Source organism: Ptychodera flava, chromosome 20, assembly GCF_041260155.1.
Source record: "Ptychodera flava strain L36383 chromosome 20, AS_Pfla_20210202, whole genome shotgun sequence".
NCBI classification, from domain to species: domain Eukaryota; kingdom Metazoa; phylum Hemichordata; class Enteropneusta; family Ptychoderidae; genus Ptychodera; species Ptychodera flava.
The window spans coordinates 11424679-11442284 of NC_091947.1; the positions used below are offsets into that span (position 1 = coordinate 11424679).

At 36.3% G+C, this 17606-nt stretch overlaps 1 protein-coding gene across 3 annotated transcripts in view; it reads left to right on the top strand.

Annotated features, from left to right (window-relative positions):
- Positions 1-12742: 12742 nt before the first annotated feature.
- The window catches only part of LOC139120028 (alpha-adducin-like), an 11947-nt gene continuing 7083 nt past the window's right edge, over positions 12743-17606 (top strand). The window contains exons 1-4 of one of the 3 annotated variants that reach the window (XM_070684042.1): positions 12743-13120; positions 13463-13608; positions 14055-14210; positions 16417-16647. In XM_070684042.1, coding sequence (XP_070540143.1) covers positions 13042-13120; positions 13463-13608; positions 14055-14210; positions 16417-16647 — 612 coding nt within the window. In that variant the 5' untranslated portion in view covers positions 12743-13041. The other 2 variants (XM_070684041.1, XM_070684043.1) reach the window with 2 other exon arrangements.

Here is a 17606-nt window from a genome sequence, read left to right on the forward strand (position 1 = left end):
ATCAACTAAATATATATTTTACAAACCCGACATTCTCACAGTAAATATAATTAATTATGTATGCTTGCATGCCACAAATCGAACCTAAACAACTCTTGGTATAAATCAAGACAAAATATAATCGGAATTACCAACTGCCTGAGCCAATCATTAATAATGAAAACCAAAATGTTGCAGTAATATGCGTAATTGACTTGCCCAGGTAATTTTCTCACTATAATCTAATTGTTTATGCATAAGCTCTGGAAGGGAGTCTGTAGTTTTCCTTTTGCATCAATTTTAAGCAAGGCTTTATACATTTCTTAACACAAGTAACAAATTTAGATAGTCTGCCACATGCCCCTAAGACCGCTTATCTAAATGTATTTGACCTTACACAAAGAATATTTTTATAATGTTTTTGTTGAACCCTTAAAATATTGTTATACTGCTTATAATCCCAAATTTCAGCTCTATGTGTTTAAATAGGAGTAACCATGGCATTAAATAGTTTGAAATACAATGGTAAAGGCAGCTTTTTGATTTAAAGTAAGGCTTTTGTAGTATGGATAGATTTTACTCTCCCTTTGACCTTATCCCAACTACCTACAGGAAAATAGCAAACCAAGATATATATAAAAACTTACAGTAGAGATTTTTTTCATTAAAGTATTATCTCTCTTCACTGGCTAGTTTTCCCCCTGCTTTTAAAACACAAATATTATAGGTTTTTTATGGGTTCACGTTCAGGTTCTATTTCTATAACAACAGTTATAAAGTACATTTATGAGATTTTGTAAACCGTTTACCGTATTAGAGAACAAGATAATGTCATCAGCAAACACGAGTACAAAAAAGGTCACACAAATCATCTATTTGCACTCCTGTGTAACTTGCATTCATTATACACGATTTTAGTTCACTAATGAATAAAACAAGAAGTAGTGGGCTGAGCATGCATCCTTGACTGACTCCAAAATTTCAGTTGAAAATAATCTGAAAACTGGTTTTGAACTCTTACACAAAGTTGTATAAGCTGAAAGGCTTGTCTTGAAATAAGCTGTGTACACATATACATACACAGCTTATTTTGAGATAGACCTTTAAGCTTTAATATAGACTTGTTGATGGAAAGTGTTACACGAAATCTAACCGTCAAGGCGATCAACTTGTCTGTCTTCACTTTGACAGGACGAGCATGTGCCTTGATCCTATACCAACCTATTGATTAGAATGGACAGCTGTCAAACCAAGTTGTAGGATCTTGTGGCCCCCCCCCCCTTGCAAATGTCAAGAACGAGACTGATGATATGACAGGAAAGACGACAAGTTTCGTTCTCATCCGCCTTTTTAGGAAACATCACCAGTTGGATGAAATTCTTACAATTACATTGACATTACTTTGAAAACCAATACAAACTAATGCATTTACTGTAATGAATATCACTGTCGATGGTAACTCACACCACATCAATCAACAATTTATATATTAAACTGAAAACTGACTTAAATTGGAAGGTTCCTCATGTGTGTTTGCATAGCACTACTGTTGATATCTAACCAGTTTTCAGGACAGAGATGTACAAAATTGTTATAAATAAACACAAAGGCTAGAATATAAATGAAAAGTTTCAATCGCATCGTTTTTTATGCCAATGCGATAACGAAGAAATACCTAAATACACCTTTTGTGTTATCACTCTTGATATAAATATAAATATTATGTTTGTATACTATATAGTAAAGTATCCTTGAGGTAGATTGATGGTGCATGCAGTGACAGTGACAGACTCAGAGCATTTTGCCTAGGAAGAGGATGATGAGGATTTAATCTGTGAAATTGGCAGCTGCACAAGTGATGAAGATTTTTTGAACCTTCCAACACACAGTAGACAGTACGAGATCTGAAAGAAGAGCAGGATATTGGAAAAATCCTCTTTTCAACTTATATATATATATATATATATATATATATATATATATATATATATATATATATATATATATATATATATATATATATATATATATATATATATATGAAACTACGCACTTTTTTCCCCGATGGACTAAACACAGAAACACCTATAACCGTGTAATTGACACGTTCAAGTTCCAACAATCCCTATTGTTCCTGTCATCTGCTCATAACATTGAATTCCGTCAACACCCTATTGTCCTTTTTTCACACCTGTACTTTCCCGTTGGTTGTACTTTACCCCTGGATTCTGTTCATCAGTTGGACCTGACGATGCCTTGTGAACAAGGCGAAAGCTTGTCACTTTAAGAACCATAAGTTGTGTTTTGTTGAGACCATCCAAATTCTAAGATTTTGTGTATATATATATATATATATATATATATATATATATATATATATATATATATATATATATATATATATATATATATATATATATATATATATATATATATATATATATACATATATGGGTACTTCATCCTGTATTTGGGTTGGCCTTCTGGATGAGTAAGTAAATATATATATATATATGTATATATATATATATATATATATATATATATATATATATATATATATATATATATATATATATATATATATATATATATATATATATATAATCTCGAACTCACCATCCTCCGATATCGAGTCAGGTGCCCTAACCACCGCCAACGGTGCCTCAAATTGTCGTATAGTATCTATGCACGGGTAATGACCAGAGTTACCATTTAAAATCTGATCAATACTTACTCAATATTAGGGAGTGGGGTTCATTATTTTTTCATCTTAAATGGGGTCATCAATTTGGGGGGCGGCAAAGGGAGGGGGCTCACTCCTTTTGACTGATGCAGAAGATAATAACTGAACACTCCCTTAATTCGCCTATACGATTTTAGAAACATGCGTAGCTGAACGTCGTACACTACTTATATCTTTGCGGCAACAGCAGGAGGATAAAAACTCTCAGGCTGGTGAGAATGGCCCAACTCCCCCCCCCCCCGATGTTCTAATTCTCTGTCCTCCAGATTTTGAACCTCAACCTAACGATTCTTCATCAAAGACTCTTCTGCTCTATTCATATATTTTTACTTATCATTTCCAGACACACTGGTCCAGAAAATGTAAATATCTTTCCTGTATGAAAGAATGAAAGACTCTTTGGATTACAGCGTGCCGATAGAAAGAAAGTTGAACTTAATGTTTGAGTGCAGAACTGAGTGTCGCCCTAAATGACACCGTACTTTTCTTTATGTAAACCATTTCTATCGCTGCGGAACTATTTCATCTCAAAGACGATGTAAGCAGTTAGTACAATGGAGTTTTGGAGTACATACGTCAATAAACCAAGAGGTTATTTAAATTGATCCATAAAAATGTGATCACCATGCGCGGATATCGTGAATCATTAATATTGGCAATTTTCTTAATAAGTTTAAAACATAATTCAAATTAGTGTCGTCAGATACATTGCCATAATTAGCAGTATACTTTTAATTGGTTCTATAAGGGGAGTTTTATCCTCATCAGCGTAAGACTATACGTTGAATGGATGACGGTCCGATGGACAAACCCTAATAATAATTATGCCTTTAGTAATTGTGAGTGGATGAGTTTCACCACAATAACAGGGGAAGGAGTGGAGGCTAGCTTCTCAGAAAACTCGTCTAGGGAGAGGGTCACTTATAATATCAAGAAATAAAGTTTAACGATGGCAAGTGTGACAATTAAATACAGCAACAATTTACTGCATATAGATTAAATATCTTCAAGAAAGAAGCTAACCTATCGCCTAAGCCTCCCTGCAACACGACTGGTTAAAATCACATTGGATGTTCGCAGTTCATGTAGAGCTCTTGTAGTTACGAGACTCTCTTGCAACTTGGACTTGGACGACGTCGTAGAAAGTGACGATCATTTCTTCTTTAATGAGTAGAATCTATGGGCAGCTGAGAATTTCATGAAAATGCATTACACAGCACATTATGACGGTATTTTATCCTGAAGGATATTGCTTCATCAAGTCAGTATATTCTTTCTCGAATTAAGGTAGCATGCGCCCGTCTCAAAAGTGAAGACTTAAACTTTGCTCCAACTTTCCTCAATGAAACTTTCAACCTTTCTCTCTCTCTGATATCAATCTTTTATTTATACAATGATGGATATATTTAGCGAGCCAAGAGTCACACATTTATCCCGCTTTTCCATCAACTCAATATATTTACAAACCAGACATTCTCACAGTAATATACATAATTGTACATGTTTGCATGCCTTAAATCGAACCTAAACAACTCTTGGTATAAATCAAGACAAAATATAATCGGAATTACCAACTTCCTGAGCCAATCATTTATAATGAAAACCAAAATATTGCAGTAATATGCGTAATTGACTTGCCCAGGTAATTTTCTCACTATAATCTAATTGTTTATGCATAAGCTCTGAAAGGGAGTCTGTAGTTTTCCTTTTGCATCAATTTTAAGCAAGGCTTTATACATTTCATAACACAAGTAACAAATTTAGGTAGTCTGCCACATGCCCCTAAGACCGGTTATCTAAATGTATTTGACCTTACACAAAGAATATTTTTATAATTTTTTTGTTGAACCCTTAAAATATTGTTATACTGCTTATAATCCCAAATTTCAGCTCTATGCGTTTAAATAGGAGTAACCATGGCATTAAATAGTTTGAAATACAATGGTAAAGGCAGCTTTTTGATTTAAAGTAAGGCTTTTGTAGTATGGATAGATTTTACTCTCCCTTTGACCTTATCCCAACTACCTACAGGAAAATAGCAAACCAAGATATATATAAAAACTTACAGTAGAGATTTTTTTCATTAAAGTATTATCTCTCTTCACTGGCTAGTTTTCCCCCTGCTTTTAAAACACAAATATTATAGGTTTTTATGGGTTCACATTCAGTTTCTATTTCTATAACAAGAGTTATAAAAGTACATTTATGAGATTTTGTAAACCGTTTACCCTATTAGAGAACAAGATAATGTCATCAGCAAACACGAGTACAAAATATCACACAAATCATCTGTTTGCTCTCCTGTGTAACTTGCATTCATTATACACGATTTTAGTTCACTAATGAATAAAACAAGAAACAGTGGGCTGAGCATGCATCCTTGACTGACTCCAAAATTTCAGTTGAAAATAATCTGAAAAATGGTTTTGAACTCTTACACAAAGTTGTATAAGCTGAAAGGCTTGTCTTGAAATAAGCTGTGTACACATATACATACACAGCTTATTCGAGATAGACCTTTAAGCTTTAATATAGACTTGTCGATGGAAAGTGTTACACGAAATCTAACCGTCAAGGCAATCAACTTGTCTAGTCTTCACGTTGACAACACGAGAAGTGCCATGATCCTATACCAACTTATTGATTACAATGGACAGCTGTCAAACCAAGTTGCAGGATCTTGAACGCCCCTTGCAAATGTGACGGAAGTTGACCTATGGTATGGCATGAAAGACGACAAGTTTTGTTCTCGTCCGCCTTTCTTAAACGAAACATCACCAGTTGGATGAAATTCTCACAAAAACATAGACATTACTTGGAAAACAATAGAAACTAATGCACTTTGTAATATCACGGTCAATGGCAACTCACCACATCAAAGAACAATGTACATTACTGAACGAACTATTGTTTCAGTAAATACTAATCAATAGAACAACAGACAAGTTGAAAAAGAGCTTCGAGAAAGCAGCGTTAGTCTTAAAAGGATGTTACACCTGCTAAGATATAAACTACTTCTACGTTTACCGAGTTGGTGACGACTGCATAGTGGTAAACGTTGTAAGTCAAATTGACTGTACAACTTTACATGTAAAATCGATCACACCTTGAGTCCTTTGTTTAAAATTTGGTGTGTACAATCGGCGGCACACGATGAGCATCATCGTAGCCCATGCTTACATAAAAATTGTCAGTTCATCTATTAGCTATTATTTTGAGACTAAATAAATTTAACTTATTTGGAATATTTCTTTTACGTGAAAAACGTGTGTACTATTTATCATCGACCTTCAAATCGTTGTGTTGTGATAATTTTTAGCAAATCTATTAAAGCTGAACAAATCCATATTGCAGTTAAATGTCTTTAGATTGTCATGTCAAGCACTCAATGTGGGCAAATAGCAACTATTAACGTGCTCTCTGAGTGCCTTAGAAAAAAGGACAAATTTGTGTCAATTCAATTCAGAAATAAAAGGGACAAATTTGTGTCAATTCAATTTAGAAATAAAATCATCAACTAATGAATGAAAAACCGTGCAACAATAAAAGAAACTTTGGACCAAAGAGATAATGTTCTGAGATTTTCCAAGTACATGTTGCATGCGCTAGTAAAGATAAAATCGATGAGTTGATATGTGTCTACAAATGAATGTTGCGGTCACCGATAACAATCACAATTAATACATGTCACACACATACAGCCCGTGTTGACACTTCTACAATCCTTAGAGAGTATACCGAGAAACTGCTATTTTCCTAATAGGGAATTCGAATAAAAACAAGTAGAACAATGTCCAATGTTGGGCTTAAATATTGCGATGGCAACTGTTACAGTGCACGTTTACCATGGCAACTGTATCCACGCCAACAATCAACCACACTCCATCCTAGTAAGTACAATTTTACAAAAAATTTGTCAAGCTGGGAAAAGATTGAAATTATGCTGGAATCAAAGGTGTGTGCCTTACAAACAAGTCGGCTGTTAGCAGCTGTATCCATACAAGTGACGCTGAAAAATAACGTTCACATTTGTTACAAGATAAGCGACCTTGTATATAAGCAGACTTTATCAATTTAATGACTCTGCTAGCTAGTCTATGCCAGTAATTTGAATGAAAAGTCCAAGAAGTTGGAAATTAAATTTGCAAACAATTAGGCAAGTCAATCATTAGAAGATGAAAAATTGATACAGGTCACTAGACAAGGCAATCGATGACGATTGACATTCCACCCACTTGATGATCTCTTTATTGTTGAATGACAGAAGAGTTAAAAGCAGTGAGTTGATGAATTATGGATGAATCATGAATTCGGATGATGGGAAAATCACCTATTCTCATTAGCTCTGCTGGTAAGATTCCAGAATCCTAAAATTAATGATGGGCAGTTTTGGAATCTACGCACTACAGGTCAAACTTTTAAAACTTAATACATTTCTTGCCTTTTTTTCTGAGTACTTGTCAATTCTGAATTTAATTTTTACAACTCAGCGTTCTTTCTAAATTCAGTTTTACAACTCGACATCATATTCTGAATTCAATTTTGCTGCTCAATATTCTGTTCTGAATTCAAGTTTGCAACTCGGCTCTCTGTATCTATTTCTGCATTCTATTTTACATTCAACCTGCTACCTCATCATTTCACAATTAACATTATATTTCACAGTTCAATATTATTACTTTCCATTTTGTTCTGCTAAATCTCATTTTTAAATTTACCAGAACAAATTTCTATTTTGCTTTTCGAAATACCATGTTTTGCTTGAATTTGAACTTTTTTTTTTATCTCCAACGTATTCAATGCGTTACACGCGAGAGGGCAAACTTCGCAGAAAAGTCAACCCTGTACATCGATAGAGGTCGCTCTAACATGAAGAATTCAAAATTATGCACAATGCCAATTCTCCAAGATAGAATGCTTCTGGCGCGAATGCAGCCATCACATTCAATGTCTGTGACAAGTGTAAAATGGCATTTCGAAGAGCAAAATAGGAACTTGTTGTCAAATTGTAAAGTGAAATGTAGCTGAATAAAATGGAGAGTAGTAATGTTTAACTTTGAAAAGTAAAGTTAAACTGTGAAATGATGAAGTAGGTCGAGTAATAGAATGCAAAATAGAGTGTAGAAAGAGACGTAGAAAGTCGTGTTGTTATGTGGATGGTTATTTTTAGGCCGAGGTCATGGAACGACTGTGATAGGTTTTTTATTCTCCTTGCTTTTCTGACAGTTGTCTTCTTAAGTACGCCTGAGACCAATATAGTTTTTTTATCGAATGATGAGGCAAGTATGTTGAGAATGTTAAGTCTCACCAGTTCTTATACCTCAGTTCCGTCACAACTTCCCATTGTCACGTAATACTAACTGGACTGTGCTATCACGCTCAATCCATGGTATGAAAGTCGTCAAATAGAAATACTTTCCTTTAGTGCACATAATGATATGAACATCCCTATATGATATGGTGCTGTGCTGTTTTGCAAGTTCAAGCGATTTGTGCAACAGGGTTTCTGAGATGGATGGGTAGAATTCACAATGTCGCGCGTAACGAATTTGAATTTTATCCTGTCCTTATTGCGTAGAATGGATATTTATATATAATCTCCCAGTATTTCGAACGAGTGTGACGTCATCGAAGACGAGGGTTCCCCCAACATAGCGGCAGTATCCCTCCGAGCCGGTAGGCGAGGAGGGATAACGCGTGTCTTCGATGACGTCACACCAGTGAGGAATACTGGGAGATTATTTCTTTATTACATACATAGACCCACTCATTTTTATTCCTGATAAAAATGTCTTTTCCATGCGATGTAATTTTGACTTTATTTAGCTGTGGAAACGCAGCTATCTGTTGGCGGGGTAGCGTACGTCGCTATGCGGGTCATCAAAAGGTCAATCCCGCCACGGATCCGTTGCAGGGTTGACATATACATACATACATATACATACATACATTCATCATACGTACGCATGTCCACACATACATCCGCACAAACATGCATAGACACACACACTACACATACATACATATATTCTTATATACATACACACACATTCTTCTCACGTCTATGGGGAATAGACGCCGAGCGGAATAGACCAATTTGGTTTTAAGCCCTCTCATTCTACTGACGTGTGTATTTGTTTTGAAAGAAATCATTAGTTATTATAGGAAACGAGGTAGCAATGTTATTATTACGTTTATGGATGCTTCCAAAGCATTCGATTGAGTTAATCACTGGACACTGTTCGAAAAGCTGATCTCTAGAAATGTACCAATTCTTTTCGTAAGGTTTCTCCTTATCTGGTACAGAACTCAGAATATTTTTAGTCGTTGGGCCTATTGCCTATCTGACAGTTTTACAGTAGTCAATGGTGTTAAGCAGAGCGGAGTTTTATCTCCGAAGCTTTTCAATATCTATGTTGATCATCTGAGTACAAGACTAGTCAATTCAAAAGTGGGAATGTAACATAGGTGGTGTCTTCATAAATCACCTAATGTACGCTGATGATTTCTGTTTGATCAGCCCTTCTGTCAAGGGAACTCAAAAACTGGTTGACATATGTAGCCACTATGGCGACCTGCATGACATTACTTTTAATACGAAGAAAACACATTGCATGCGTGTCATTTCAAAACGCACTCAGATTGTACACACTCCATCTGTTTATCTTAATGGTATGAAAATTACAATAAGAAAAAGCATGATGTCGTCGGTATTTGTTGACGGATCAGTTTAGTGATAATGAAGACATTGAGCGTCAAAGGAGAGCATTATATGTATCTGTAAATATGCTCTCGAGGAAATGTTCTTTGAAATTCAATGTAAAATGTAATCTTTTCAAAGCATATTGTTATCAATTACATGGTGGTAATCTGTGGGTTTATTATACTGCTGGTGTCTTGAAAAAAGTGAAAGTTGGTTACAATAATGCAGCTCGCATTTTTCTGGGCTATGAGAGACGCAGTAGTGCAAACTCTATGTTTGTTTCTCATAGGATTGATAGTTTTTATGCTCTTTTACGAAAGCAAATGTATTTTCTGATGAAAAGAATATCTTACAGTGAAATACAATTGTAAGAATGGTTAATGATGTACTGTTTTACAGTTCTGACTTGCGTAACCTGTGGAGAAAGTCGATCTTTCATGGTTAATAGTGAATGAATTTATATATGAATAGGATATCCAACACCAGTTGTATTTTTGTATCACAGTATCTGTATTTCCTTTGTGTAATTTATAGGGACGAATGTAGTCCGAAATAAACAAGTACAAAGTACAAAGACCGACTTCAGGTGACTGTGACGCGGGTCATCGAAATGTAAACCCCGCCCTATCCGTGGCGGGGTTGACCTTTTGATGGGCCGCATAGTGACGCACGCTACCTCGCCAACAGATAGCTGCGTTTCCACAGCTAGCGATATAATAAGCGTGCTGTCTGGCGTACTTTGGACATTAGGGAGCGTTCAGTTATTATGGCCGGGGGCGGGCCGGCAAAATCAAGGGGGTCACTTTAAATTTGAAAACTGCAAAGGGGGGGTTCATGTATTTTTCAAACAGCTCAGAGCGGGGGGGGGGGGTCACTTAATTTTCATAAGTATCCGTCCCGTCAAAAAGCAGTTTCAGTGTTCAGAAATATTCTGGGAGATAAAAATGATTAGCTGCATGATTTCATTCTCTGAAGTCAGTTAACTGTAAATTTGAACAAAAGTATAATTATCTGTCATATGAACATCTTGCCTTGGCAATTCTGAGGCTTGCCTTACTGTAAATTGAGCTCGAACTCACTGAGATTAATGAACAATTCCTATTACTTACATATTAGAGATAGAGCAAGTTTTGTCAGGGAAATTATTTAACAGTTACCTGTAGACTACTAGTACCATGAAAAGTGAAATTATACTTTTCGGTGAAATTCCAATATCAATATTGTTGTCAATTAACATTTGAACTTTCAAATACCCTATTTGAATCAAGTACATTTGTATCAATTGTTAAACACCTATAAAAGCACAAATTAATTTAGTTTAGCATTGTAAAAAGATTATTCATAGTTTTCTCATAGACTCCAATATATAGTGAATCAACATTTCGGTTAAATTCCAAAATCTAATTTCTTGCACATATATCAACTTTTAACCATCCTAGTCTAACTAAGTACTTTAAAATGAATTATCAAATGTCTATAAATACACAGATTTAGATAGTTTTGTATTGGAAAAAAATATTCATAGTTTCCTCATAGACAACCATGTATAGTGAATCAACGGTGAAATTCTAAAATCCAATTTCTTGCACCCATATCCATTTGTAACCACCCTAGTCTAATCAAGTACATTAATATTAATAATCGAGAGTACATTACCTATTTTTGTATTGGAAAAAAATTATTCATAGTTTCCTCATAGACTCCCATGTACAGTGAATCTACATTTCGGTGAAATTCCAAAATTTACTTTCTGGCGAACACATCCATTTGTTACTACCCTAGTCTAATCAAACAATTAATATTAATAATCGAGAGTACATAAATACACAGATTTACCTATTATTCATAGTTTTCTCATAGACTCCCATGTACAGTGAATCTACATTTCGGTGAAATTCCAAAATTTACTTTCTGGCGAACACATCCATTTGTTACCACCCAAGTCTAATCAAACAATTAATATTAATAATCGAGAGTACATCAATACACAGATTTACCTATTTTTGTATTGCAAAAACATTATTCATAGTTTTCTCATAGACTCTCATGTATTAATGGATGAGCATTTTCAGTGAAATTCTAAAATCATATTTCTTGTACACATAATATGCACCTTAAATCATAATATTCTAATCAAGTACAATTATGTTAATTATTCAATGTCCGTATGTCCATAAGTATAGCAAGTTTTTCATTAGAAAAAAATTATTCACAATTTCATCATAGACTCCCATGTATAGTGGATGAACATTTTTGGTGAAATTCTTAAGTCAAATTTTTTGTCTACATACCAGTTGTAACAACCCAATTCCAATTAAGTACATTATCAAATATCTATAAATGCATAGATATAGTTTTGTAGTGAAAAAGTGTACATAGTTTTCTCATAGACTACCATGTATAGTGAATCAACATTATCAACAGCTGCTTATCAATAGAATCCAAATATCAAAATTTTGTACACACGCGCTTGCGCAAAAATATTGCAATCCATCTGTAATTTCTGTCCAATCCCTTTGAGGGGTAATTTCAAAATTATAGCAAGTCAGAAGGGGAAATTTGAACATTAACACCTTGTGAGTTTGTAAGGGGGCGTCACTTGAAAAAATCTGAGAATTTTTTGGTGGATTCTATTGCCCCCTCCAAAGGTGTTTGTGTGTGCAGCTTTACTCAAGCAATGTGGGGGGCTGTCATGAAATTTTTGTTATCTTAAAAGGGGGGTCGTCAATTTTTTGCAATGAGTATGGGGTTCACTTATTTTGACTGATGTGCAGAAAGAATTTGCCGGCCCACCCCCGGCCGTAAAAACTGAACGCTCCCTTAGTCAACAGAGATGCCAATAGCTGTGGTGGCGAGGTTAAAGACGTAAAAGTCAAAACCAGCCCGTAAAAGGCAGAAATCCCGTTCAAAAAACCACAGCTATGGATCCACAGCTAATTGAAACATTGCTGAAATTTGTTTGCGGACACTGCCCAGGGTTTTAAATGTGTCAGGGGTTATGTCAAAATCAGGCGAGACATTAACGCTGTTTCTTTTCACTACATCAGTATCTCGCGTGCTGTTGACAGGTTGATGAATTCGTTTGATGTCGTTGATGACATTTGGTGACTGGGTACCGTACGTTGTGACTTCGAACCCGATTGAAACCATGATCGTATTTTCTACCTTGGGTTGATATAGCTGCTGGTGGACAGAATTGTCCCCGAGGCTGTCTTCCGCCCAGTTTCAGCGATGTATTCATTGCTTCGCTTCGACAAAGTTTGTGAGCGATGTGTGGAAGTGAGCGTACGAGCGTGAGTGCTTCACGAACTCTACAGCGTGTGGAGAGGTCCAGTCAGAAATTGTAACAACTTTAGCCCGGTTATTGAACCAATCTTTTTGAGATTGGGGATTTAGCCGAGCGGTTTTGTATCTGGCTTCTCCGCTACGTGACGGGTACCGTACGTTGTCAGTTCGAACCCGATTGAAACCACCGTGTTGGCTGTTTCGGCTGGCAGACAACAGCAGTGTACAAATGCCGTAGCAGTGAAAATGAGAAAACCGTTCCTTGCGACAATTTAAAGGCGTTTAACCGCAGAAGTTCTACTCTATTTTATGCTAGCCGTCAATCAGAATGGGAAGGCCGTCCGTTTTTCTTTACCAGTGTTATTTTACAAACTCAACGATATCAATTTTGTTCTCACGTGCTGCACGTGCGTATATATGTGTTTTTGTTAGCCTATATGTTTGATGTATTTTGCATGGAATGCATGCAATCTGATTAAAATCAGATGTAACGTACGGCGACGTACTTACGCGGTATTCTCTTGCTGTCGTAGAAATAGGCGACAGCCCGGACAGCAACAGAATACCGGGCCGCGTAAGTATAGACGTCGCCGTCCTCTACATCTGATTTCAATTAGATTGAGCATGCATGTAGAGTACTTGAACACCACAAACGTGATACTGTGACCTTCAATACTGGGATTGGTCCGGCTGAACTTGATAAATATTTAATTTGGTTATTGATAACGTTGCTGTGCTTTCATGTCCAGGTTTCTCTTGGTGCGTAGTAAACAGAACACAGAGTTATAAAGAGCGACAGTGCGATCAAGATTTTGAGGAAGAATTTGATCAGATGGCATCAAATACAGGTGTGAGCGGACATTTTGCGAAGGCTTTAGAAAGTACAAGAACGGTTGTAAGTGACAAACAACGTTTTCCTGTTTTAGTCGTGTTAATTTTTCTGGCTGATGTTAAGATATTGCATTGTAATGTGTTTAACAACCAAAGCCACTCTTGAATGAATTTCTTGGGCTTTTCGTGCAAAAGATGTTGATACTAAATGAAAGTTAATAGATGAGAAGCTATCGAAGACTTATTCCTATGTACGAGATCATAGAGTATCTCACTTTTACTGTCTATGACGAGATTTAAGTTAACCAGAAGGGTTTCGCTATAGTCATTCAAAGCAACTAAATTGCCCATTTAAAGCCAACTTAAAGACGAAATATACTAATTCAAGCCCGGGATTCAAGCGAAAACGTCTAACGATTGTCTGCATGAATGCCACATTTCGATAAAGCGTCGCAAAAGCGAGATAACAATGTCAAAATTGATCATTGTTGCATCGCATATTTCTCAAAGGCTGGTCTTCACAGATACAAGTTTCCAATCTGCGATAATGACTTGGACAACATTAACGCCAGTCCGGAAGAGAAAGAATTGAGATGCAAATTAGCTGCAGTCTACAGATTGATCGATTTGTATGGATGGTCAAACAATATCTTCAATCACATAACAGTAAGTTACATCAATTAAATAAGTGAGAGAAACAGAAATACTGGTGGAATATGATTTTCATTAGTGTTGACTCAAACCAGCCAAAACATGTTCGACGCTGACCTGCCGTATTTCAGACCTGAGAACCTATAAGTAGAATGCGTCTTTTCTGCATGATGTACTATTTGTGGGGCTTATTTTAAAGCTCTTTGAGTAAGCAATTCACCGTCTGAATTTGTTGAAAATTTATTTTTCCCCATAGTAACACAGGGATGGAGGCCATTTTGAACTCAAATATCTGTAAATGTCAGATAATTTATTTCTCTCGTGACCGGTGACCTATGATTTTTATTCTCGATTTGGTGGTTGAAAGTTTGATTGAAGAAAATTTGAACGAAAGTTTAAGTCTTTCACTTTCGAGGCGCATACTACCTTAAACCCTTTCTTCGATTACATTCAGGTCTCGTGAAGTTTCGTAGGAAGGCAAATCAGCAGCTACATCGACAGAATCATTTTATTGCACTTTGCTTTGGTTCGGTCTTTCCGGCATACCAAGCCTTTTTTAAAGAGCAAATTCAGAACAGAAAGAGGGATGTACTTCAAGGAGCACGAAACAGACACGCTGTATATTGTAAACTAGCAAATAAAGCCGTAATACGACTGACGATAATTATTGCAGTTAGGAACAGTGCATAGAAACAATCAGCTCAACCAATATTCTCACACTCTCAAATTACACATTTATTTAATCACGTGTGGTTTTTGTGAGTAGCTGGCTTCGATGCCATACGTTTTAACCATACACATGTATATCGACCTCATCGTCAGAGCACGAAGTGAAAGACTGACACTGGAGAACAATAATGAAACAGTAAATTCAAAATATACAAGAAATTATTCTTTGAAACCTTTTGAACCGGTTTGCACTTGACCAATAACGTAATGAATGCCAAAAACATCCCTTTTACTTTCCAGAGTAAATCTCCGCGGAGCATAAAATTATTATTCATGAATTATAGAAAATTGACACAAATACTCTACTAAAATCTATGACTGGTCAATCTCACCTATTGGTTTTGTGTGCGTATTCTCCGTTTACTCGCTGTCGCACCCTTCATGTCGTCACTGAAAGTGGTATAAAGTTTGGCGTTACTTTAGTGTTCAAAGTTTAAAATCAAATCGACTGTGATTTACCTCTTGTTGACTTCCACCGACCAAACTTCGGTACAGTATCGCGAGGCTGTCCGATGGATAGACCTTTCTTGACAATCCATAGGGAATGCCTTGAGTCACTGTCGACATAACGGTTTCCTGTGTCGTTCCATGACATTTCGAAATTCTAATCAAGCAGATATTCAAAAATATGAAATCAAATTGTCAATAAAAGGTTCAAAGGTTCAAAAGGTTCCTATCGGAATGATTCCAGGAAAACGGTACGGCTCATCAAACTCATGCTATACGTGTATAGTTTAATCACAGGTGATTGATATGAATTTTTCATAGTTATTACTCAGAACTAAGTTAAATTAAATTTCACGTGTCAGAAACGAATAGCTTCCCGTCTCTGCTTTGCACAATACGATATTGTCCACTCACTAAGGATATTTCTCCCCTTTAACTCTCTGTAGACTGGGCACCGAGTCGCGACTTACAGATTTGGGCCCATGGCTGGGCTGTCAGTGATTAAATGCATCCGTGTTTTCTTGTTAGCCAGTTCGCAGGGTTGATAAGACACGTCTGAACGTTCCTTTATTGAAAGTTGATATTACAACAATGTCCTACTGCATATGCATAAGTAGATGAATTGTCTTACTATATCATCGGTCAAGGGCTTTATAAGGCGGCTGTGATATTAATTTAAAATTTAATATGACAAGACTCGAACTCAGATTTCTTCAAACTTAGCTTAAATTGACTACACCATGGTGCGTCTTTTAACATTTATATGTACACGTATGTATGTATGATGGGAATGTCTGTAAGATTTTTCAATTACAGAGGAAGCTCGTAAAATGGTTGTGAAGATGCACAAACTTTGTACAAGTAAATTGCCATCGCACACGTACACATTCGACCTAACACGTACTTCTCATTCAATTTTTTCATATCTAAAACTTCTATTCAAGGATAAACTGCATGCAAATTCTTCAAAATTCGACGTGAATAGATATTTCAAATATTATCCAGTGTGATTGTTTCATTGACGATCCCGTCTTATTGTATATAGGTTAATGCGTCCAAAGACAATACCCAGTTCTTAATCAATCCCTTTGGACTGATGTTCTATGAAGTCTCAGCTTCCAATCTGATCAAGGTTGATCTGGAGGGCAACATCTTGGAACGTGGCAGCACTGAGTATGAGTGCTTCCGCCCGGGTTGGTTGCTGCAGTCTGCAGTCCACGCTGCTAGACCAGACTTACAGTGCCTCATCCATGTGCACACACCGGCTGGTACTGCCGTGAGTATACGTATACTAACCCTAACCCTAACTGCTGAAGTAGGCCATGTTCAATTACTGTGTTTATCTCGTTTACTTACTATAGACAATGTAAAACTTCTAAGTTCAACCGTTGTAATAGATAGCAACACCTTTTAAAGGGAAACCTTCGTCGAAACTGCGCCTGTGCGAGTTTCTTGTTTACAAACAATGTGTTTCGTGCACGATATCAAGATGCACCTAATCATCTTAGCTGCAAAGTTTAAATTATACGATGTACACATGTTGAAACTTTCAGCAATCACAAAAGTACCTTGGATACAGTGTTAACATTGGTCGTATGGGTCCCATACGACCTTTGGGCGCAGTTCCTACGAGTGCATCCCTTTAAGTTTCGCATTGTGGAACATCACTGTTTCGTGTGATGGCCGTTACAGTCTCCTCTTATCTAGAACGCTAATATGATTTTGTCGTCAAAGATGTGGCCAATTTGACATGAAATAGGGTAAGCAATATTTTTCCAGGCGATGGTCTGCATTTGGTATGCTAGTATTTAGGCCCAGTCATGCACAAATTATTAATTATTATTTAATCTAACAATGATACATTGTAGACATTGCCTGAAATAGGTTCGATGTTATCACGCCGCGATTGTGTCATTCGTTGAGCTTCACACTTCCAGGAATTGACAGGTAAACATCTAAGATTTAAGATAACCTACATAAAGTGACATTCAAGTGGTGTTGCCCTCTAAGACACCTCGCAGAGGGGGTTGAAAAACAATAAATACAGTGTTTGTGGGGTTTTTACAACTCCAATGATAAAAAATTCTGTCTTGAAGCAATAGTAGCCTTGGACGGACACTTATTTACCGTTTGATTTTATACTAGTAACTGTCCCCTGTGATTTTCAGCTCCTTGTCTCCAAATATGAAAATTTTCTTTGTCCCATGAAGTTGACACAACGAATGCTTGCCGTTT